The sequence below is a fragment of the Polypterus senegalus genome, chromosome 5 (genome assembly GCF_016835505.1).
Source record: "Polypterus senegalus isolate Bchr_013 chromosome 5, ASM1683550v1, whole genome shotgun sequence".
In the NCBI taxonomy this organism is placed as follows: Eukaryota; Metazoa; Chordata; class Cladistia; order Polypteriformes; family Polypteridae; genus Polypterus; species Polypterus senegalus.
In genome coordinates, this window is record NC_053158.1 from 202,039,142 (window position 1) to 202,065,169 (window position 26,028).

The 26,028-nt window shown below is 41.2% G+C and overlaps 1 protein-coding gene across 1 annotated transcript in view; it reads left to right on the forward strand.

Moving 5' to 3' along the window:
- Positions 1 to 26,028, forward strand: part of efr3a (EFR3 homolog A (S. cerevisiae)) — a 306,258-nt gene that overhangs the window by 117,593 nt on the left and 162,637 nt on the right. The window contains exons 3-5 of the mRNA XM_039753984.1: positions 10,958 to 11,034; positions 15,266 to 15,393; positions 19,616 to 19,766. Coding sequence (XP_039609918.1) covers positions 10,958 to 11,034; positions 15,266 to 15,393; positions 19,616 to 19,766 — 356 coding nt within the window. The remainder of the gene's footprint in view (positions 1 to 10,957; positions 11,035 to 15,265; positions 15,394 to 19,615; positions 19,767 to 26,028) is intronic.

A 26,028-nucleotide genomic window follows, 5' to 3' on the forward strand; every position in this document is an offset into this window, starting at 1 on the left:
TTTACATGAAGATGTAATGTTTGCCTGTTCAGCCATTTTCTATGGGGTGTACTTTTCGACATGACTTCATGTAGCCTGACATTAAAGTTCAAAGCTACATTTAAACTAATTGGCCTCACTATGATCTGTGCTCACTTGCTCACCAACCAGCGACCAGAGCAATCTGGTTTTACGCCTAAGAAGTCGACCATCGACCACATCCTGGCAATGAGGGTTCTGACGGAGCGCAAATACGAATATCATAAGAGTTTCTTTGCAGCCTTTGTCAATTTTCATAAAGCGTTCGAGTCAGTTGATCGAGCTGCCCTGTTTGACGTCCTGAGACTTTGCGGAATCCCCTCAAGGTTGCTGGATGTCATGGCCGGCCAAACACTGGTACTGCGAATGCTGTGCAGAGTGGAGGCAGAACCTCTGTGTGTTTGCCAGTTGATTCTGGGATTTGGCAGGGGTCTGTTTTTGCAGTGCTTGTATGGACTGCGTGTTGGACAAGGTCGTGGGATCCAGAGGCTGTGGGGCATCTGTTGGTGAAGAGAGATTCACGGATCTTGACTTTGCTGATGATGATAATGTGATCTTCATGGAGTCAATGGAGGCTCTGATCGGGGAGCTCGAGAGACTGAGTGAGGAGTCTGAGTGTGTGGGCTTGAGAGTGTCCTGATAAAAACCAACATCGGGGCTTTAATGACCTCTTTGGCACGGCCATCAGCAAGGCGTCTGTCTGCAGAGAGAGTGTCGACCTCATCGAGAGGTTTATTTACCTCGGCAGTGACATTCATGTCTCTGGTGACTCTTCCTATGAAGTCAGTAGACGGACTGGGAGGGTATGGGGGATCATGAGGTCACTGGAAAGGGTTGTGTGGCGCTCCCGATATCTCTGTAAAAGGACGAAGGTCCAAGTCTTTAGAGTCCTGGAGCTTCCTGTTTGTGAGACATGGACGCTATCCAGTGACTTGAGACGAAGACTGGACTCCTTCATGTGTGTCTCTTCAGAGATTTCTTTGGTACCATTGGTTTGACTTTGTGTTGGTCACGGAGTCTCAAATGAGGTACATTACCTGCACTGTGAGGGAGCGTCAGTTACAGCACTACGGCCATGAAGCACGATTATGCAAGGGTGATAGGCTCACGGGACCCTCATTGTCGGGGACCCGAGTGGCTGGACCAGGCCAAGGGGACGCCCACATAACACCTGACTGTGGCAGATAGTGGGTCATTTCTGGAGGGTGGAACTGAACCACGTGTCTGCCTGGGGGGGTTGCCAACTGGGATCCCGAATTGTTTCGTTGTGTGGTGGGTGTACCAGTGCAAGCTCCCCAACCTGGCCTGACCTGACTGGGGTAGTTGTGTGCCCTGGGATGGCCCTGGGTCGGTTCTCACCTTGCATCCAATGCTGCTCAGATGCCCCCCCCCCACCACCACACCCCCATAACCTTGGTTAGAAAAGTGATGGAGTTTCAGAATGGGGGGTCTCACATTCTTGATCACTTCACCAGCTTGCACATCCCGCCCTCCCCCAGAGATGCCAAGGCTCTTTAATGCCAGCGTTTTTGCTTGTTGATGCATTGGCACCGAGATCGAGGCCCTTTGTGCTGATGCTCAGCCTAATGGCATTGATAGCCAGCTAATGGAAAAACTAGTCTCAGTTTCCCCTTTTGTGCTCGGTGGTACTGAATAATTAATTTGCCGTTTGGGATGAGGCTCAGTTATGGCTGCGGTAAAGTGAGAGGCGAGAACTGAAGTAAGAAAACAAATTAATGAAAGAAAGGAAGGCAGGCGTCCCTAGCGTGTCAGCTAAGAATTAAGCTAAGCATGAAAACGGAGGTTGGAAACTGAAGTGTAACTTGTGGGGGGATTTTTATTTAGCTTCTTATTTTGAGTCCAGTTGAGCATAGTGGATTATTGTTTTACTTTAAGAGAGGTATCAACGTAATTACCAGTGCATATTTTCAGTACCTAATAATCCTTTACATGTATACAGTGCTTTTCTCCAATACTTCGGTTTATTAGTAGTAGTAGTATAAAATAGTAGTAGAAATTGTGTGTGTATGTATATGTATGTATGTATATATATATATATATATATACATACAGTGGTGTGAAAAACTATTTGCCCCTTCCTGATTTCTTATTCTTTTGCATGTTTGTCACACAAAATGTTTCTGATCATCAAACACATTTAACCATTAGTCAACTATAACACAAGTAAACATAAAATGCAGTTTTTAAATGATGGTTTTATTATTTAGGGAGAAAAAATCCAAACCTACATGGCCCTGTGTGAAAAAGTAATTGCCCCCTTGTTAAAAAATCACCTAACTGTGGTGTATCACACCTGAGTTCAATTTCCGTAGCGCCCCCCCCAGGCCTGATTACTGCCACACCTGTTTCAATCAAGAAATCACTTAAATAGGAGCTGCCTGACACCGAGAAGTAGACCAAAAGCACCTCAAAAGCTAGACATCATGCCAAGATCCAAAGAAATTCAGGAACAAATGAGAACAGAAGTAATTGAGATCTATCAGTCTGGTAAAGGTTATAAAGCCATTTCTAAAGCTTTGGGACTCCAGCGAACCACAGTGAGAGCCATTATCCACAAATGGCAAAACATGGAACAGTGGTGAACCTTCCCAGGAGTGGCCGGCCGACCAAAATGACCCCAAGAGCGCAGAGACGACTCATCCGAGAGGTCACAAAGACCCCAGGACAACGTCTAAAGAACTGCAGGCCTCACTTGCCTCAATTAAGGTCAGTGTTCACGACTCCACCATAAGAAAGAGACTGGGCAAAAACGGCCTGCATGGCAGATTTCCAAGATGCAAACCACTGTTAAGCAAAAAGAACATTAGGGCTCGTCTCAATTTTGCTAAGAAACATCTCAATGATTGCCAAGACTTTTGGGAAAATACCTTGTGGACTGATGAGACAAAAGTTGAACTTTTGGAAGGCAAATGTCCCGTTACATCTGGCGTAAAAGGAACACAGCATTTCAGAAAAAGAACATCATACCAACAGTAAAATATGGTGGTGGTAGTGTGATGGTCTGGGGTTGTTTTGTTGCTTCAGGACCTGGAAGGCTTGCTGTGATAGATGGAACCATGAATTCTACTGTCTACCAAAAAATCCTGAAGGAGAATGTCCGCCATCTGTTCAACTCAAGCTGAAGCGATCTTGGGTGCTGCAACAGGACAATGACCCAAAACACACCAGCAAATCCACCTCTGAATGGCTGAAGAAAAACAAAATGAAGACTTTGGAGTGGCCTAGTCAAAGTCCTGACCTGAATCCAATTGAGATGCTATGGCATGACCTTAAAAAGCGTTCATGCTAGAAAACCCTCAAATAAAGCTGAATTACAACAGTTCTGCAAAGATGAGTGGGCCAAAATTCCTCCAGAGCGCTGTAAGAGACTCATTGCAAGTTATCGCAAACGCTTGATTGCAGTTATTGCTGCTAAGGGTGGCCCAACCAGTTATTAGGTTCAGGGGGCAATTACTTTTTCACACAGGGCCATGTAGGTTTGGATTTTTTTTCTCCCTAAATAATAAAAACCATCATTTAAAAACTGCATTTTGTGTTTACTTGTGTTATATTTGACTAATGGTTAAATGTGTTTGATGATCAGAAACATTTTGTGTGACAAACATGCAAAAGAATTAGAAATCAGGAAGGGGGCAAATAGTTTTTCACACCACTGTATATATGTGTATATTTTGTGGACTATGCCCGGCAGTTTATCCCGGCCAAGATCCCCAAGCCGCCAGATGGAGCCCTCTCTGCAATGTGGAGATGCCCTGAATTCCAGCAGGGCATCATGGACTTCGGAGTTGTAATACACAGCCCTGCTGGGTAACGTCAGGGCTGCCAGGGGACGTTGCAGGGAGGCACAGAGACATTTGGTTTTTCTACAGCCCGGAAGTACTTGCAGGTCACGAGGACAGAAGGAATAAAGTGCTTCCGGGCTGACGAAGAAAGAAGAGTTTTGATTTGACCCAGAAGTGCTAGGAAGTCACATGGACTGCAGGTTAAGGAGCACTTCCGGGTCGTGAACTATAAAAGGACTGTGGGAGAGTGGAGGATTGGTTATTGATTATTAAAAATTGTTTATTGAGAATAGTGGAGTGGTGGTGCTTGGTGCACTTTATTATTATAATAAATAATAATTATTGAATTAGGCATGCCAATGGGATCACCGTTATCAGGACTTCTGGCAGAACTGGTAATGCAGCGATTCGAAAACGTGGCTTTTTCTAAGTTCACACCCAAAATTTGGATACGCTACGTTGACGACATATTCGTCATCTTAAAAAACGACCAGCTGAACGATTTCTATAACCACATCAACACAATATTCCCTGCAGTCCAATTCACCATGGAAAAAGAAACAAACTGACGCATCAATTTGCTGGACATCTTCATTGAAAGAAGTAACGACTCCACCCTGATTACAGGTGTCTCCCGTAAGGAATGCTATTCAGACAAGATATTACACTTCGCCAGCAATAAGCCAGCATCTCATAAACGGAGCTGTATTAAGACTTTATTCAGAAGAATTCAGACCAATTTGTAATCGGAAGGAGACAAAAACGAACGAAAGACGCTATCTTTTCCATCTTTTCACTTCAAACGGCTACCCAGAAACATTCATTAAACAACGCCTTACACAGGAGATGCCAGGGAACCAAACATACAATCGACTCAAACCAGACCCCACATCTCACCTGGCACACACTTCCCTATCATCACGGAGGGACGCGAACCCGGGTCTCTTAACTGCGAGGCAGCAGCGCTACCACTGCGCCACTGTGCCACCCTATTTCGACCATATCATCGTTTTTATACATATATTCCAAGTCCAAGCTGTATAAACTTGAATGCTTATTGGATTTAAGCACATCAGGTGATGTGTATTTGTGTAATGAGGGAGGTTGTGGACTAAGGAGATCAACACCCTATATCAAGGTGTGCATAATTATTAGGCAGCGTATTTTCCTCCGGAAAAATGGGTGAAAAAAGAGATTTAAGTGACTCTGAAAAGTCAAAAATTGTTGCAGATAGTCAACAGGGTTGCAAAAAACGTGTTGAGAAAGAAAAAAATAGACGCAAATTAACTACCAAAGGTTTGAGAAGAATCAAACGTGAAGATACCAGGAACCCATTATCCTCCAGTGCTGTCATATTCCAGGACTGCAACCTACCAGGAGTGTCCAGAAGTTCAAGGTGTTCAGTGCTCAGAGACATGGCCAAGGTAAGGAAGGCTGAAATCTGAGCACCACTGAACAAGACACATAAGTTGAAACGTCAAGACTGGGCCAAGAAATATCTGAAGACAGATTTTTTTAAAGGTTTTATGGACTGATGAGATGAGAGTGACACTTGACGGACCAGATGAATGGGCCCAAGGCTGGATCGGTAACGGGCACAGAGCTCCACTTCAACTCAGATTCCATGCAAGTTGGAGACAGGGCACTAGTATGGGCTGGTATTATTAAAGATGAGCTAGCTGGACCTTTTTGGGTTGAAGATTGACTCAAAAATCAACTTCCAAACCTAATGCCAGTTTTTAGAAGACACTTTCTTCAAACAGTGGTACAGGAAAATCTCTGTATCTTTCAAGAAGACCGTCATTTTTATGCAGGACAATGCTCCATCGCATGTATCGAAATACTCCACTGCGTGGCTAGCCAGTAAAGGCCTTAAAGATGAAAGAATAATGACATGGCCCCCTTCCTCACCTGACCTAAACTCTACGGGAGATGGGAGATTTATGGGGAAGGAAAACAGTACACCTCTCTGAACAGTGTCTGGAAGGCTGTGGTTACTATGGCATAAAAAGTTGATTGTCAACAGATCAAGAAACTGACACACTCTATGAATGGAAGGTTTATGACTTTTATTGAAAGGAAGGGTGGCTATATTAATAATAATAATTCTTTGTATTTATATAGCGCTTTTCTCATTACTCAAAGCGTTCAGCAATTGCAGGTCAAGGGCCCAACAGAGCAGAGTCCCTTTTGGCATTTACGGGATTCGAACCGGCAACCTTCCGATTGTCAGTGCAGATTCCTAGCCTCAGAGCCACCGCTCCGCCGAATTAGTCACTGATTTTATTTTTTTTATGTCAGAAATGTTTATTTTTAAAGTTTGCGTTGTTTGTTTATTATTCTTACTTTAACAGATGAAAATAACCAAGTGACATGGGAACATTTTCGCTTTTCCTTTAGTTGCCTAATAATTCTGCACACAAATGTATTCCCCTGTGAATGTGTGGAGGAATATTTCGGACAAAATTAAATAAATAAATAAATGCGTAAATAAATAAAAGTACTGTGAAATGTGAGCATAAATAAATAAATGTGTCATGAAATGAGAGCCTAAATAAATAAATATGTCATGAAATTAGAGCATAAATAAATAAATGTGTCACGAAATATGTTTTTTGTTGCTTATTTATTTATTTCATTTTGTCCGTAACTCTACTGTGTTGATCAGTGGTAAAGTTGAGTCAATTCTCTCTCTGAATACGTAATATCTTCGGCAGAATCCATTTCATCGGCAGTAGTAAGCATTTTTCTAATGAATTCTTGTGCTTTTGATTCACCAATCAGTAACTAGAGGGCGTGTTAGAGCCCACCCTCTCAACTTTGACGAGTGAAAGTGACAGTTTTATTTCAAGCCGTATTTCATGACGGTTTGCAGGAATGTTACGGACAAAATGAGATAAATAAATAAGCAACGAAAAACATTTTTCGTGACACATTTATTTATTTATGCTCTCATTTCATGACATATTTATCTATGCTCACATTTCACAGTACTTTTATTTATTTACGCATTTATTTATTTATTCATTTAATTTTGTCCAAAATATTCCTCCATAAGAATGTTCACATTCACATTTCCTTTGTAAAACATTCAGGTTTCAGGCTTATTAACATTTTGGATTGACTGACAGCACTGTGTTTGTTCCATATTGAAATGAATCTTCAAAAATACAACTTTGCCTAATAATTGTGCACCCAGTGTAAATGTGAGCACACGTTTGACATCTTTTCTGTAGGCAGCAGGGAGATGTACCGTTATCTTTCGGTTCACTTAGGGAGCTTCGGACAATTAGTTGCTGCCGGTTTGTTGTTTGTCTGTGTGCCTGGAGAGGAGGTTCTGGAAATCCATTTTTCAGTGTTTCGTCCTTGTGTAGCATTGGCTGAAGCTCTTTTATCATTTTTCAGAGTGCTTCAAGATTTGGGTTGTAGGTGACAACAAGGAGGGTGCCGTTCTTGTTGTCTTTGTTTTTATATTCCAGAAGGTTATCTCTGGGTATGGCGGTAGTTCTGCCTATTTGAGGGTCTGTCTGATGAAATCTTGGCTAAGCTCCTGCAGTTGTTTATCCCGGTCTGAGCAAATACAGTTGTATCGTATCACTTGGCTGAAAATAATGGAGTGCCTTATATGCTTGTGGTGGAAGCTGTCACTTCTCAGGTAGGTCCGTCTGTCTGTCGGTTTGTGAAAAACAGAAGTTACAAGGGTGTTGACTTTCAGTTGAAGGATGGAAAGAATTACAGTAATGCCTCGCTATACTGCACTTCAACTTTCGCGGCTTCACTCTATCGCGGATTTTATATGTAAGCATATCTAAATATATAGATATATATTTTTTCGCGGGTTCTGCGGACAATGGGTCTTTTTACTTTCTGTACATGCTTCCTCAGTTGGTTTGCCCAGTTGATTTCATACAAGGGACGCTATTGGAGGATGGCTGAGAAGCTAACCAATCAGAGTACGCAGTTAAGTTCCTGTGTGCTGAATGGCTCAGCGACGGAGCACTGAATTCGATTCCGCGGCGTTAACCAGGAAGTCTCGTCTCGCTCATTCTGCATCAACGTGTTTCACTGTGTAAAGAGTTGTGCTCTTTTGTGTTTATCTTTGTGTGTAGTCAAACCTTCGTTATGGCACCAAAACGATCTGCTCCTGCTATTGCTTCAGGGGCCGTGCCCAAGCGCCAACAGAAGATGTTAACGATTGCCAAAAAGGTAAAGTTTTGGATATGTTGAAGAAAGGGAAAAGCTACACCGCTGTAGGACGCCATTACGGCATCAATGAGGCTACGATTCTTTTTATTTAAAAAGGAGGAAAAGAATATAAGATCTACGGCCACAGTGTCCTTTTAACCAGGGCGCAAAACGAGTTGTAATAAGGCGGTAGTCCGGATGGAATCTGCTTTAGGGATTTGTATTGAAGACTGCCAAAAGAAGAACAACGACGGTGCTACACAATCGCCTGAAGAGGCTCCTTTAGAAGTACTGTAACGCTCTCCTTTGTTGTGCAGTAAAACTAAACTCCTCGTTATCGGACAAGTCATCGTGTCATTGTTGGTGAGTAACCATAATTAATTTTCTACAAACAGTACTTAGTACATGTATATACGTTTAGTGTCACCGTACACACATTTACTGTATACTATTTTTCTTACATTGTACGTATTTATTGCTGGTGGCCTGTCTATCGTAACGGCTGTAACATATGTGATATCGGAGACACTCGATATCTTTAAAATAATATTTAGGTTTTACTGTATATAAACAGTGTGTTTACATACATAATTTCAATGAATTTTACCTAATATCTAAGAGAATACAAAGGGTTTATGCTGTATAACTGTGAAGGGAATATTTATAAACAGTGTGGGAGAGTTTATAAGGGCTTAAAATATAGAAAAATAACCATAGAAACATATGGTTTCTACTTCGTGGATTTTCACCTATCGCGGGGGGTCTGGAATGCAAACCCCGCATTCGAGGAGGGATTACTGTATGTTTTTTTGGTATTTGTGTACTAAACGGACAGCACGGGACGGCAGTTCCTACCCATTCTAGTGTTGGGCTCCGTGGGGGAGGCTCACCAAGTTGCTTAATTTTTGGAGTTTAAATTATTAGACTGACCTACCCCTACCACAAATACTAACCTTAAAGTTAGTGGGGGCAGAGCATAGTTGCCTATAGGTGCCTAATATTAAAAACGAAAATCGGATTTGCGTCACGATAATAGAAAAGGTTACTAGCCGTCCGTTTAGTACACGAGTACCGTTGAGAAACTGTGGAGCAGAGGGGGACATCAAGCAGAAATGTGTCTTTGTCCCAAACGTTATGGAGGGTACTGTATGGGGGTCAGCAGAAGGTAAGTTTAATATTGGTTCATCAGATGTCAAGTATGAAGTCCTGCTGAAAACAGAGGATCACTGGAGATCAATAAAGATCATAAAATGAAGGGGATATGGAAAGCCATTCTGTACTGTAAAACGTGTAATTGTCCCAAAGTTTATGGAGGGCGCACTGTATGTGGGTCAGCAGAAAATGGGAAGGGTCTCCTTCATTTCTTTAGGTTCATAAGGTTTTAAGTATGAAATCCTGCCAAAAATAGATGAGCACTAGAAATTGGTGAAGATCATGAAGTGAAGGAGATATGGAAGGCAATTCTGTACTGTAAAGTATGTCTTTGACCCAAATGTTATGGTGGGCGCTGTATGTGGGTCAGCAGAAGGTAGGGATGTGTGTCTTCATTTCTTCGTAAGTGTAATGTTGGTTCATCAGATGTCAATTATGAAGTCCTGCCGAAAACAGAGGAGCACTGGAGATTATCAATAAAGATCATAAAATGAAGGGGATATGGAAAGCCATTCTGTAATGTAAAATGTGTCTTTGTCCCAAACGTTATGGTGGGCTTGCTTTATGTGGGTCAGCAGGAGATGGGAAGGGTCTCCTTCATTTCTTTAGGTTCATAAGAATTTATTCCTTCCAACATTAGAGGAGCACTAGAAATCGGTGAAGATCATGAAGGAGATATGGAAGGCCATTCTGTACTGTAAAGTGTGTCTTTGTCCCAAACGTTATGGTGGGCGCTGTATGTAGGTCAGCAGAAGGTGGGGATGTGCTTCTTCATTTCTTCGTAAGTGTAATGTTGGTTCATCAGATGTCAATTATGAAGTCCTGCCGAAAACAGAGGAGCACTGGAGATTATCAATAAAGATCATAAAATGAAGGGGATATGCAAAGCCATTCTGTACTGTAAAACGTGTAATTGTCCCAAAGTTTATGGAGGGTGCACTGTATGTGGCTCAGCAGAAGGTGGCAAGGGTCTCCTTCATTTCTTTCGGTTCACAAGGTTTTAAGTATGAAGTCCTGCCAGAAATAGAGGAGCACTAGAAATCGGTGAAGATCATGAAGTGAAGGAGATATGGAAGGCCATTCTGTGCTGTAAAATGTGTCTTTGTCCCAAACGTTATGGTGGGTGCGCTTTATGTGGGTCAGCAGAAGGTGGGAAGGGTCTCCTTCATTTCTTTAGGTTCATAAGGTTTTAATCCTTCCAACAATAGACGAGTACTAGAAATCAGTAAAGATCATGAAGTTAAGGAGTTATGGAAGGCCATTCTGTACTGTAAAGTGTGTCTTCTTCCTAAACGTTATGGAAGGCTCTGTAAATCACTTTGGAGAAAAGCGTCTGCCCAGCAAAGAAATGTAAATGTAATTTGGTGCCAATCTCAAAAAGCCATCTGGGTGCGATTACAAAGTATGTCCTTCATTCTGACCCCCATTGTCCTATGATGGCTGATAAATTAATTATTACCTGAAGGACGTGCCTGTTACAGTCCGTAGGAATGAGTGGGCTTACGGATGACACGCCAGATAATGGATATAAGCTCCGAGCTGCCAATTTTGTTGGTTATGTCTGCTCCTTTTTTTTTTTTTTTGTTTCTTTAATCAGATATGGTTGCTGCTTACAGCAGGCTAACACATTTATGACTGTCGTCTATCTCATGTCTTATTATTATTATTAAGATTTTGTTCTGTAGATGAGTAAAGCAATGCCGAGGCGTAGTTGGTGGCATGCTGATGGGGCTTCATCACAGATGATCATCTGTGGGCAGTAATTGCTGTATCATTTCTTTCTTTTTTTTTTTTTCCAGGCGTCTGTGGCTGCTGTGGTCCCCTGCGCCCACGATATAAACGCCTCGTGGATAACATATTTCCAGAAGACCCAAACGTAAGTGCTTTATGACTTTAAACACATAATAAATGGAGCTCCCCAGGCTCTGTAACCAAATAACAATGTAAATTATCCAGAGTTTCTGTAATGACTTTTTCCTTACTTTAGCTATCATTTTGATGCAGTTTATGGGGTGTGAAGCAGTAGCTCTTAAAAGGTTCTTAATGTGTAAATTTTGAAATGTAATGTGATATTCACAAACTGGTTTGATCCAGTTCAGAAGGGTGGTGAAGGTGGTGGTTGTGGTGGGTGGCAGCATAGGACATTTGTCTAGGCATTCCGTGGCACACAACACCTTCTCTCCTGGGTTACACTACAGAACTTGATATTAGAACAACAATAACAATAATAATAATAACAATAATAATAATAATAATAATAATTCATTACATTTATTAAACACTTTTCTCACTTCTTGAAGCTCTGAAATTAGGGACAGCCCTCCCCGGCAGCTCAGGGAATTCAGCAAGGCTGCCCCACTGGGACCACAACTCCCAGCATGCCCTGCAGGTACATGAATTGGGTGTACTGGCCCAGGAATGCTGGCATCCAGTGTGTCAAGGGTTTAGGGTGGCAGGTACTCATGGAACACAGTTCAGCCAAAGTCCATCCACTAAAAACTATGGGCAGGGGGTTATCCTGGCCAGACTGTTAGCCCAGCCCTGCCACCCCATAACGCTTGTTAAGTTTAAACTGACTGGTTCTGTCCTGGCTTGTCTTGGACCACAGGACACCACAAATGTACATGCACTCGTTGGCCACTTTATTAGGTACACCTTTCTAATACCGGGTTGGACTGCCTTTTGCCTTCAGAACTGCCCTAAATCTTCGGGTGGCATTGATTCACCAGGGTTGCTGCAAACATTCCTCTGGTGTTTTGGTCCATATTGGTACGATAGTGTCACACAGTTGCTACAAATTTGTCAGCTGCACATCCATGATGTGATTCTCCTGTTCCACCACATCTCAAAGGTGCTCTACTGGATTGAGATCTGGTGAATATGGAGGCCATTTGAGTCCAGTGAACTCCTTGTCATGTTCAAGAAACCAGTTGGCGATGATTTGTGCTTTGTGACATATGGCTTGTTATCAGAAGACGGCAGCCATAAAGGGATGGAGATGGTCAGCAGCAATACTCAGGTAGGCTGTGGCATTAAACAATGCTCATTTGGTACAGAAGGTCCTATCGTGTGCCAAGAAAATGTCCCCCACACTGTTAAACTACCACCAGCAGCCTGAACCGTTGATACAAGGCAGGATGGATCCATGCTTTCATTGTTGTTGACCCCACCATCCGCATGTTGCAGCAGAAATTGAGACTCATCAGACCAGGCAACGTTTTTTCAATCTTCTATTGTCCAATTTTAGTGAGCCTTGTGAATTGTTGTCTCAGTTGCCTGTTCTTGCTTGACAGGAGTGTCACCCGCTGTGGTCTCCTACTGCTGTAGCCTACCATCTGCTTCAAGGTTTGATGTGTTGTGTGTTCAGAGCTGCTGTTCTGCTTACCTCAGTTGTAATGAGTGCTTGTTTGAGTTGCTTTTGCCATTCTATCAACTCATACCAGTTTGGCCATTCTCCTCTTTGGTAGAAATGGACATCTTAATTTTAACTATCCTCTGACAGAGCAAGTCTGATAAAACATTTTGAGTCAGTAATCAGGCAGGAGTAGAACTTGTCCATCTGCTGTCATTTATTACACCTGCAGGCACCAAGTTGAGTAGGGAGCGTCTCTTCCAACAGTCTGTTGATGCCACCACCCATGAAATTTCTGTGTATGTAACAACTAATATATAAATATACACGTGTCGCATACTCTTTGCATTATTTGACAGTAAAAACTATTTCAACTATATATATATATATGTGTATGTGTGTGTGTGTATGTATGTATGTACAGTTAGGTCCATAAATATTTGGACAGAGACAACTTTTTTCCAATTTTGGTTCTGTACATTACCACAATGCATTTTAAATGAAACAAGTCAGATGCAGTTGAAGTGCAGACTTTCAGCTTTAATTCAGCGGGTTGAACAAAACGATTGCATAAAAATGTGAGGCAACTATATACAGTGGGATGCAAAAGTTTGGGCCACCTTGTTAATAGTCATTATTTTCCTGTATAAATCGTTGGTTGTTAAAAAATGTCAGTTAAATATATCATATAGGAGACACACACAGTGATATTTGAGAAGTGAAATGAAGTTTATTGGATTTACAGAAAGTGTGCAACAATTGTTCAAACAAAATCAGGCAGGTGCATAAATTTGGGCACCACAAAAAAGAAATGAAATCAATATTTAGTAGATCCGCCTTTTGCAGAAATTACAGCCTCTAAACGCTTCCTGTAGGTTCCAATGAGAGTCTGGATTGTGGTTGAAGGTATTTTGGACCATTCCTCTTTACAAAACATCTCGAGTTCATTCAGGTTTGATGGCTTCCGAGCATGGACAGCTCTCTTTAACTCACACCACAGATTTTCAATTCTATTCAGGTCTGGGGACTGAGATGGCCATTCCAGAACGTTGTACTTGTTCCTCTGCATGAATGCCTTAGTGGATTTTGAGCAGTGTTTCGGGCGTTGTCTTGTTGAAAGATCAAGCCCGGCGCAGCTTCAGCTTTGTCACTGATTCCTGGACATTGGTCTCCAGAATCTGCTGATACTGAGTGGAATCCATGCGTCCCTCAACTTTGACAAGATTCCCAGTCCCTGCACTGGCCACACAGCCCCACAGCATGATGGGACCACCACCATATTTGACTGTAGGTAGCAGGTGTTTTTCTTGGAATGCTGTGTTCTTTTCCTCCATGTATAACGCCCCTTGTTATGCCCAAATAACTCCATTTTAGTTTCATCAGTCCACAGTACCTTATTCCAAAATGAAGCTGGCTTGTCCAAATGTGCTTGAGCAGACCTCAAGCGGCCCTGTTTGTGCTTCCTCTGCATCACTCGCATACAGCATCTCCTTGTGTAAAGTCTACCAATGGTTGAACGATGCCCAGTGACTCCATCTGCTGCAAGATGATGTTGTAGGTCTTTGGTGCTGGTCTGTGGGTTGACACGGACTGTTCTCACCATTCGTCGCTTCTGTCTATCTGAAATCTTTCTTGGTCTGCCACTTGGAGCCTTAACTTGAACTGAGCCTGTGGTCTTCCATTTCCTCAATATGTTCCTAACTGTGGAAACAGACAGCTTCAATCTCTGGGACAGCTTTCTGTATCCTTCCCCTAAACCATGATGGTGAACAATCTTTGTCTTCAGGTCATTTGAGAGTTGTAATGTGACCCCCATGTTGCTACTCTTCAGAGAAAATGAAAGGAGGAGGGAAACTTACAATGGACCCCCTTAAATACTCGGATTCACCTGTGTATGTAGGTCAGGGGTCACTGAGCTTACCAAGCCAATTGGAGTTCCAATAATTAGTTCTAAAAGTTTGGGAATCAATAAAATGACAACGGTGCCCAAATTTATGCACCTGCCTGATTTTGTTTGAACAATTATTGCACACTTTCTGTAAATCCAATAAACTTCATTTCACTTCTTAAATATCACTGTGTGTGTCTCCTATATGATATATTTATCTGACATTTTTTATCGTAACAACCAACGATTTATACAGGAAAATAATGACTATTAACAAGGTTGCCCAAACTTTTGCATCCCACTGTAGATATACAGTCATATGCAAAAGTTTGGGAACCCCTCTTAATTCTTTGAATTTTTGTTTCTCATTGGCTGAGCTTTCAAAGTTGCAACTTCCTTTTAATAAATGACATGCCTTATGGAAACAATAGGATTTCAGCAGTGATATTAAGTTTATTGGATTAAAGGAAAATACAGGTGAAGAAGAATAAGTTTTTATTTTATACGTTGCCTCCAGTATGAATCTGTGTCAGGCCGGGCGCTTATATAGCGCCTTTTTACAATATATATCATATATCTATATTTTTCATTGAGTTTTGGAGGGTGCATTTGAATTCTTCTGGTGTAGCCAAATTAGCCAACACACTGTCAATAATAATAGACAGTTTGTCACCAGATAGTCTAAGCTTGTCAGAAGTAACTCCAAATCCCTCTGTAGATGATGTGTAATAATTGTCAGTCCTTGACAACTTTTAAAAAATACCTGGGTGGCATATTTGGAGCACTGGTGGACCCTTAGGTGTCTCCTCGTTTGTTAGATTTCTTACCTTCTAACCAAAATCTCTGGACATTTCTCTTATCACACAGGATGGGCTTGTTAAATCCGATATGGAGAAGCTCACCTTCTATGCAGTGTCTGCACCAGAGAAGCTGGATAGGATCGGAGCTTACCTGGCAGAAAGACTGAGCAGAGATGTGGTCCGGCATCGCTACGGGTAAGGACAGTCGCTTTCTCTAATGGTGTTTTAATATCGACTGGGAGTTGAGGATTGGGGATGGAACTCGATTGGCTGTGGCCATCTTAACTCATCCACTGGCTCACCTCAAGGATGCTGTCATCTCCCCTTCTGTTTATCTTATGCACAAGTGACTGCAGGTGCCCACACAAGGACAGCCATATCCTGAAATCTGCAGAAGAGTCTTGTCATTTTGCGTCTTCTCTAAGATAAAGAGATCTACCGTGGTCCTGCTTGTTGACAAGTTTGTTCAGTGGCGTGATCTTTCCTTTTAACATCTAAATATCTCTAAGATCAAGGATATGGCTGCAGATTTTAGGTGCTCCCCTTAATAATGAGGTTGAGGTTGAGGTTGGGGACCCTGTGCTGAATACAGCGTGTTGCCACGCCCATCAAACGACGTACCACCCGGATTGGGACCCCCAAGTGCAGCAGTGCAAAGGGTGGCACCTCAGCACCCAATTGGAACAGGTGTGAGGTTTTTATAGTGCCTGGAGTGTCAACCCTGCCACCAACCCCAGAGTTGTCACTGCAAGTTGGAGGATACTACTACTACTATTAATATTACTACTACTAATAATACTAATAATAACTGTACTAATACTACTACTGCTAATATAATTATAATGATGATAATAATAATAATAATAATAATAATAAAACTAATGTTAATAATACCACTAATACTGCTAATACCAATGCTATTACTAATAAAAAGACTAACACTACTACTACTACTACTAATTGTAATAATACTAATAATACTACTAATACTACTACTATTATTACTAATAATAATAATCTTTCACAAACACATATATATATATATATATATATATATATATATATATATATATATATATATTGCTCTTTTCTCACTACTGAAAGTACTTCAGTGAGTGGGGAGCCGCTTCAATCACCACTCATGTGTAGTATCTACCTGGATGATGCGACGGCAGCCATTTTGGCGCACACCACACGTGAGCTATTAGGTTGTAAAGTGGTGAGAAAAGAGCCCATTAGAGATATGGGATGATTAGGAGGCCTTTATGACTAGAGCATGGTGGGCAATTTAGCCAGGACATCGGGATACACCCCACTCTTTTCAAAGGATGCCCAGGTGATCTTTCATGGACACAGAGAGCCATGACCTCGGTTTGATGTCTCATTCGAAGGACAGTGCCATTTTCACAGCATAGTGTCCCCATCACTGCACTGGGACATTTTGATTCACACACAGACCACAGGGTAAGTGTCCCCTTCTGGCCTCACCAACACCTGACTAACCTGGGAGAAAGAGAGGAGCCTGGTGAGCTAAGATCAACCCCTGCCAACTTGAGTGTCTCTCCCGGGGTCTTGTTAATTGACATTGCAAAGCAAAGCTTCATTGTGAACTATAATCTCTTGAAATTAAAATGGCAAGTCTGTCTCGATTAGGGGGAGTGTGAGGGATTAAAACCCTCTCACCAATGCCACATCAGACCGACTCGAATGGAGGCTGGCACGCGAGTCAGGAGGGCCCCACCCACTTCCTCTTTCCCCTTGACCCGCTGCCTCTGGTTTGGATTTGCACGAATGCGACAATGCTGCAAGCAAACTATGATACTTGGTGTAATGAGAGAAGTCGCAAAATCAACCGGAATGTTCAAGAAAATTATAGAAAAAACTCGACGTAAATCCGTTAAGTAGTTCTCTCGTGAAAAGCGGACAGACAGACAGACATACAGACAAATAAAGAGACGTTCGATTTTAAATATATACATATCGAGACTAGCTGCGTTGCCAATCTAAGATGGGTTAAAATCTAAGTAATGAAAGTAGACTTCATGTTTTTCATTTGATACACCAGTAACGGCGCACTACATGATAACGTGCAATGAATACACTTGACTCGAGCATTCCTAGTTTTCATTCTCTTTCTTTCTCTGTAAGTTTATCATTTGTTTGCTCAGAGGTTGATGCGCTTGCTCCTTCCTGAGCAGCTCTTCTTTTCTCCACCCTAGTGGCCCGCTTCTTCTCTTCTTTTGTCGGGATCTTTTCGCATTAAAACTCATTAAGTCCATGTTTGTGTTGCAATTATTTAGTTCATTTTCTTTAATTTTTCACTTAAGCTGGCACTTAAGTCTTCAATCTGCCTCAAGAATGATTTAAGATATGACGAGGTTGGGGAAGTGACGGCGAAGGTGGTAGGGAATGAGAACGGCGCCCGTACGCATGCAAAGACCGTCCGCCCACCCCGCTGGCCTCTGCCGAGAGTTGATTCTATAATAAAATAAAAAGAGGAATAACCTTGGAGGTCAATCATCACCTCAAAAGCGGATAGTGGACATCATATAGTATATGTGTACCATTTTTCAGGTCAATAGGTCAAACGGTTTGTGAGCTACAGGTGATTTAAAATGCTGGACAGACAAACAGACAGCCACGGTAACGTATCTTTAAGTATAAAACAAAATCTTGGCAGGGAGATTAGGTAGACGAGACGTGATCTTCTCGGAAGACAATTTGACGTCCCGCGAGACAAGGGAGTGAGACAACATTTAAAACAAGTTCACAGACATCTAACCTAGCAGTCGTTGGATTGCTTTTGGCAGACACACGTCATGTGCTCCCAGCTCTTAAAACGACGACAAGCAGAACACGCAGCTCGCCAGCAGCAGCAGCAAGCCAGCAGATGATCCGCCCGCTTCTCCTTAGCGTGCATTCAGCCCCAAACCATCTAACCGCCCCCCGCCACACACCCTTCACAACGCGAGCGGCAGAGACATGAAGTGGCAAAAGGACGGGCTTTTAAAAGATCGACGCGCAGCACAACAAGCAAGACACGCATCTCACCAGCAGCAGAAAGACAGCAGATGATCCGACTACATCTCCTTACCGTGCGTTCAACCGCCCCCTTCACAACGTGAGCAGCGTTATACGTCCTGAGAGAAAGAGATGTAACCACACCCGTGGCTGGAAATAAAGGACAAGTATTGTTTTTACAAAAGTTTTAAAGTAAAAGTGAAAATAATACGTATGAAACAATTCCCATGAAAATACTAATCTCTTTAAATTGTATATGCAGTAAACCAAACCCGGGGGTGGGCGAGTGAAGCGTGCAAGGGGCAGAGCCCCTTAGTTATATATAAAGATGGGTTGACAATTTGAACTTACACCCGTCCCTCGTCAGATATTACCATCCATTTTCACCGATTCCTCTTGGTGTAACTTTTTTTTGTGTGAAAAAATGAAATGAATACATTTTCTAGGTAAAGCAACACTTCACATCAAAATGTCTACTGAATCCAATTGGTAAATGATTTAGTTGTACAGTTAACCAAGAGGTAAAAATAAACGTTGTCGTGTTTCTCACATGAATACAAAAAGGTTCCAGGCCTCATAGTGTCGGAGGCCTAAAACGGTCCTGCCTGCAGCGGGGTACGTCTCATGTTTTATTCTAGATGGTCTCCCATCCAAGTACTGGCCGGGCCTGAACATGCTTAGCTTCAGGTGGAGGACCTCTTCTGAAGTGCAGGCGTTATGTTCATTTTCAGGTTAAGGGCCTTGCTCAAGGACCCAGTAGAGTAGGATCTCCTCTGGCAGTAACGGTATTTGAACCGGCAACCTTACAGATACCAGCGTAGATCCTTCGTCTCAGAGCTGCCAGTACTTGCCAGTTGTTGCGTCTCAGCTCCCTTTGTCGTATCTGTGTGACAGTGCCTTATGTTTGGTACTTTTCTGTTGCATTCGCGGTGATAAAAGCCTGCCAAACTGAACTACTGCCTCAAGGCTCCAGAGCAATTGGTTTCACTCCAGGCCCACGCCCGGGCACTGCCTTTGTGATGCTTCCATGTTCCCTCTTTGTTTGCATGGGTTTTATCCGAGTGTTCCACTGCCACTAACATTCTTTGGCTAATGGTATGAGTGCCTCTTGTAACGTGCTGATAGCCCACCTAGGGTTGCTACAATGAGAGCCTGATGTGCCAAGTAGTGTTGGTCCTTTGTACCCAGTGCTTCCAAACGAAGCTGCACCTGCAACCCTAACTTGAAATAAATGGTTTTGGAAAATGTCGAATTATAGAAATGCTCTTATGTTTATTTATTTATTTTTTTTTGTTGTTTGTTCCTACCCCTTGACGTAAAGCAAAACTGAATGCCAGCCCTTCATCTGAGACTTCGGAAATTCATGAATTCCCTCTTATCTCTTGAATTCACACAGTTATGTCGTTATTGCGATGGAAGCTCTGGATCAGCTTCTAATGGCCTGCCATTCCCAGAGCATCAAACCTTTTGTTGAAAGCTTCCTTCATATGGTGGCAAAGCTGCTAGAGTCTCGGGAACCAGACCTGCAGATTCTTGGAACCAATTCAGTAAGTAAATCAATCCTTTTATTTTAATTTAAAAAAATTGAGTACGCTCTCTTCTGAGCTTCAAGTTTGCGGTTTGGAATTGTGGTTTGAAGGTTATATGGGACAGATGAGTTTATTTAACTGAAATTTGTATATTGGCTGGTGAAATTAAAATTTTGAATTATCGACTGGAAACAATACCAACGCTGAGCTTTTTACTGCCACTGGTATTGAGGGCAAGGAAACTGACAGCCATCACGATGTGGGTGTCATTAAACTAAAATGTGTATCGCATAAAAATAAAATGCATACAGTCCCTATCCACAATTGGTGGCACCCCACATAAAGATGAAAAAGTTTACGTTTTGGTGAATTACCTTAATCTTACACTGAAAAAGTAAGAGAAATCCAACATTTAACACTACTAGGTGATACAGTCATATGAAAAAGCTTGGGAACCCCTCTTAATATTTTGGATTTTTGTTTCTCATTGGCTGAGCTTTCAAAGTAGCAACTTCCTTTTAATAAATGATATGTCTTATGGAAAACAGTAATATTTCAGCAGTGACATTAAATTTATTGGATTAACAGAAAGTATGCATCATAACTAAATTAGACAGATGCATAAATGTGGGCACCCAACAGAGATATGACATCAATACTTAGTTGAGCCTCCTTTTGTAAATCTAACCGCCTCTAGACGCTGTCCTCCTATAGCCTGTGATGAGTGTCTGGACTCTGATGGAGGTATTTCTGACCATTCTTCCATACAAAAGCTCTGCAGTTCAGTTCAATTTGATGGACAGCCTGCTTCAAATCATCCTATAGATCTTCAATGATAGTCAGGGGACTGTGACGGCCATTCCAGAACATTGTACTTCTCCACTGCATGAATGCCTTTATAGATTTCCAACTGTGTTTTGGGTCATTGTCTTGTTGGAATATCCAACCCATGCTTAAGTAACTTCAACTTTGTGGCTGATGCTTGAACATTATCATGAAGAATTTGTTGATATTGGGTTGAATTCATCTGACCCTCAACTTTAACAAGGGCCCCAGTCCCTGAACTGGCCACACAGTCCACCCCACAGCATGATGGAACCTCCACCACATTTGACAGGAGGTAGCAGGTGTTTTTCTTGGAATGCGGTGTTCTTCTTCCGCCATGCAAAGCGCTTTTTGTTCTGACCAAATAACTCCATTTCTGTCTCATCAGTCCAAAGCACTTTGTTCCAAAATGAATCTGGCTTGTCTAAACGAGCATTGGCATACATCAAGCGACTCTGTTTGTGGCGTGAGTGCAGAAAGGGCTTCTTTCTCATCACCCTGCCATACAGATGTACTGAATTGTAGAACGATGTCCAGATACACCATCTGCAGCGAGATGTTCTTGCAGGTCTTTGGAGGTGATCTGTGGGTTGTCTGTAACCATTCTCACAATCCTGATCATATGCCACTCCTGTATTTTTCTTGGCCTGCCAGTCCTGAGTTGGTTTAACATCAACTGTGCCTGTGGCCTTCCATTTCCTGATTCCATTCCTTACAGTTGAAGCTGACAGTTTAAACCTCTGAGATGGCTTTTTGTAGCCTTCCCCTAAACCATGAGACTCAACAATCTTTGTATTCAGATCTTTGGAGAGTTGCTTTGAGGATCCCATGCTGTCTGCCATTCTTCAGAGGAGAGTCAAAGGGAAGGAAGCACAACTTGCAATTGACCACCTTAAATACATTTGACGACTCATGACTGGACACTCCTGTCTATGAAGTTCAAGGCTTCACGAGCTCATCCAACCAAGTAATCAGCATTGAGGGGTGACAGGCATTCAAATCAGCACAATAACAAGGGGACCCACATTTGTGCACAGCCAGTTTTTCACATTTGATTTAATTTTATACAACTAAATGCTATGTCACTAAAAATCTTTGTTCAGAAAACACCGCAGTACTCCAATGTTCCTAGGAAATGAAAGACATACCACTGTTATCTTTTTTGTTGTGAGGAAAGTCAATTATTTTGCAGGCTTTGAGGGGTTCCCAAACTTTTTCATATGACTGTATTTAATTTTTTTTTCATTTTTTTTTTTTTTTTTTATTTATTAATTTTATTACTATCAATACATAGCAATCAAGTTTTTACAAAAAAAAGAATTATGCTAAGAACAGATCGATCCCCACCCTTGAGAGAGAGCAAGCCAAGCGGTGTAAAATTTAAGGCTTTTAAAAATACCTAAATCAACAAATTCTCTGTGCTTTATAAAATCATTTCAAAATATTACTGATTAGATCCTGCCATGTTTTGAAAAAAGTCTGCACAGATCCTCTAACTAGTATTTGATTTTTCCCAATTTTAAATAATATAACACATCAGTTTCCCACTGACTTAAAAGAGGAGAGTTTGGGTTCTTCCAGTTTATCAGAATAAGTCTGCGTGCCAACAGTGTAGTGAATGCAATCACAGTTTGTTTGTCTTTCTCCACTTTAAGACCCTCTGGAAGAACCCCAAACACAGCTGTTAATGGGTTAGGAGGGATTGTGAGTCCTTGGTATGTTTTGAAATAAAAAAAGGAGCTTAGGAAGAATATTCATCTTAACAGTGTTAATTCTTCCAGCTAGTGTGAGATGAAGGGTTGACCATCTATGCAAGTCTTGTTTAATTTTTTCCATACAGACGCATAAATTTTGTTGATAAAGAGCTTTATGTTTACTTGTGATGTTTACCCCGAGGTATTTAAACTGTTCTGCAATGATAAAAGGAAGGGTGTCTAATCTAATATTATATGCTTGAATTCACCGGAAAGAGTACACTTTTATTCAGATTAATTCTGAGACCAGAGAGCTTTTGAAATTCTGTGAGTGCTGCTAAGACTGCAGGCACAGAATTTTCTGGTCCGATATATACAGTACCATGTCATCTGCATATAATGAGATTTTCTGTTCCAGTCCTTCTCTGCTAATCCCCTTTATCTGATCAGTATTTCGACAATGTATTGCCAGTGGTTCAATGGCAATTGCAAACAGCAGTGGTGACAAAGGGCATCCTTGTCTTGTGCCACGCTCTAGTTTAAAGTAGTCTGAGCAAATGTTATTGATGCAAACTGAAGCTTCTGGGTTAGTATACAGTAATTTAATCCATGCACAAATGTTCGGGCCAAACCCAAACTTCTCCAAAATAGTAAAAAGGTATTTCCATTCAATCATGTCGAATGCTTTTTCTGCATCCAATGATAATAATATTTCTGGGGTGTTTGATTAAGTTGGTGAGTATATTACATTAAACAGGCGTCAAGATTTGAAGATAAGTGTCGGCCCCTAATAAATCCAGTTTGGTCTTGTGATATTACTGAGGGAGCACTTTCTCCATCCTTCTAGCTATGATTTTAGAGAGTATTTTAACGTCGTTATTCAGAAGTGAAATTGGTCTGTATGATGCACATTGTAATAAGTCCTTATTTTGTTTTGGAAAGACAGTGATTAGTGCTTGGCAAAGGTTTGTGGAAGAGATTGGTTATCTCTGGCTTCTGTAAATGTTGCTAATAGGAGGGAGCTAGCTGAGCGGAGAATTTCTTGTAAAACTCTGCAGGGTAGCCATCAGGGCCTGCTGCTTTTCCACCTTGGAGTGACTTTATAGCATCCAGTAATTCTGATAATGACAGAGGTTTATCGAGCTCCTCCACACTAATAGCGCCAATTTGTGGTATCTGTAATTTATCCAGAAATGCATTAGATTGTATATTGTCTTCTTTAAACTCAGTAGTATATAGGGATTTATAGTAGTCTCTAAAAGTGTACATTATATTTTTGTGTTCGATGATTTTATCTCCATTCGTGTTAGTAATTACCGAGATTGCTATGCACTTCTTGCTTGTGAATTTGTTGCGCTAAAAGCTTATTAGCTTTCTCTCCATGTTCATAATAATGATGTCTGGATTTGTAAATTAGTTGTTCGGTTTCTTTAGTTGTCAAGAGGTTTAATTCTGAATGTAGAGCCTGCCTCCTCTTATGTAGAGTCTCGCTTGGTAGTCTGGCATGTTCTTCATCTATTTTAGTAATTTCGCTTTTATCTCTGCTACTTTCTTCGCTTCGGATTTATTTCTGTGGGAAAGATATGAGATAATCTGTCCTCTTAAGAAGGCCTTAAGAGTTTCCCAGAGTATTCCTGCAGAGATCTCAGGGGATGTATTTGTCTCTAGAAAGAATTCAATTTGTTTGGATATAAATTCAGTACAATTTCGTCAGCTAATAGAAGCGGATTGAGACGCCATCTGCGGGGTGAGTGTATGGGGCTTAGTAATTTCAGCTCCAAGATCATCGGAGCATGGTCTGAAATAACAATAGCATCGTATTTACAAGATTTAATCTTAGGCAAGAAGTTATTATCTATAAAGAAGTAATCAATCCTTGAGTAGCAATGATGTACTGGTGAGTAGAAAGAATATGTTCTTGAATTTGGGTTTAAAAACCTCCAGGGATCTGATAAGTTGTGATCAGTTATAAACTTTGTAATTATCTTTGCGGTGTTAGTTGCGTTCCCCTGTGGAGGAAGTCTTATCTAAAAGTGGATTTAGAACACAATTAAAGTCCCCAGCCATTATAAGTTTATGAGTGTTCAGATTGGGAATGGATGCAAATAAATTTTGTATAAATTCCTTATCATCAACATTAGGTGCATAAACATTTATCAAAATCATTTTACAGTTAGATAAGTCTCCCATGACCATCACATATCTCCCTTCAGGATCCAATACTACATCTGATGCTACAAATGGTACTGTTCTATGTATGAGAATTCCCACCCCTCTAGTTTTCTTTGTAAAACTAGAATGGAACATTTGGCCAGTCCAGTCTTTTTGCAGCCGGAACTGATCCTTACTTAGTAAGTGGGTTTCCTGTAAAAATACTATTTTAGCATTTAGACCTGTTAGGTGAGAAAGTACTTTCTTTCTCTTTAATTCGTGATTCAGGCCTTTAACATTCCAGCTTACGGTTAACTGTCCCATCATGGAGACACTGATTCTGAGTTTTTGGTGTCATATTATAGTCTTAACTGGAAGTGAAATAGTTTAGGTCTTAATTTCCTATTCCCCCAAGAGTTGTTGCCATGCAGCTTATTATTACGTTGATAGTTATAATTATAAAGATTGAGATGATAGATTAGATATAGATCAAGCCTGCTCTCTTTCTCTTCCCCCCTTAACCCCCCACCCTCCCTTTTTGCCTCCCCAGGTGAGGCTAAAACCCACTTCATGCAGTCCCAGTCCTCTGACATACCCAGAGACAGAGCACGTCCAAAGCACATCAAGCCCCCATGCAGTGGCGCTTTAAGGTTAAAAGATAGAGATATCTGTTACCAATATAGTCTTTAAAAGAGGAAAAAGAAAGAAAAGAATTTTGCACTTAATATATATATATATATATATATACACATATACATATATATATATATATATATATATATATATATATACATACATACATACATATAATCTTCATCAATTTTAGTGCATTAAGATGATATCCCCAGATAATAAACCCAGGTGATGGTGTTAAAGATGTGTCCAAAACAAGCATAACAAGTCTTAATGCAGTAATAGCAATAACAGCAAACCAAGGGTATGATATTGAACAGTCTCATTTAGGGTACACATGAAATAATTAGAAAAAAAAAAAAAGAGGAGGAAAACGTAATTAAGCACAATAAAACACAAACATTTAGCGCCCTAGTAATACTAAGTAATGATAAGTAATAAGTAAGTAATAATAATATAAGAATATGAGAATATATGCTGATAAAAACCCGTATTTTAAAAACAAATAGATCAGACAGTAGATTATTAATCCTAGCTTTATCATTTACCGCCATGACTCACAATTATGTATCAGAATAGTCCCAGGATCAGCTTTCTTAACTCATTTTCTGCCTCCTCCTTGCTAGCGAAAACATAGAAATGACCCTGCCATTCCACTTTCAGTTTTGCCGGATACAGGAGGCCGTATTTGACATTGGCTTGCCGTAGCGCTGTTTAATATTATAGAAGGCGGCGCGTTTGATAGCTGTTGCTGGAGAGAAGTCAGGGAAGACGCGAATGTGGCAATCTTCATATATAATATCTTCCTTTTTTTTCCTGAGGAGTTCCATCACCTCTAACTTAAATGATAATCGTTCAAAACGGACTATAAAAGATCTTGGTCGGGTCTGACGGTGTTTGATCCAGTGACGCGTAAGCCGCTGCTATCTCAGATTCTGCTTTAAAGTCGCCCCGATTATTTTAGTAAAAAGTTCAGT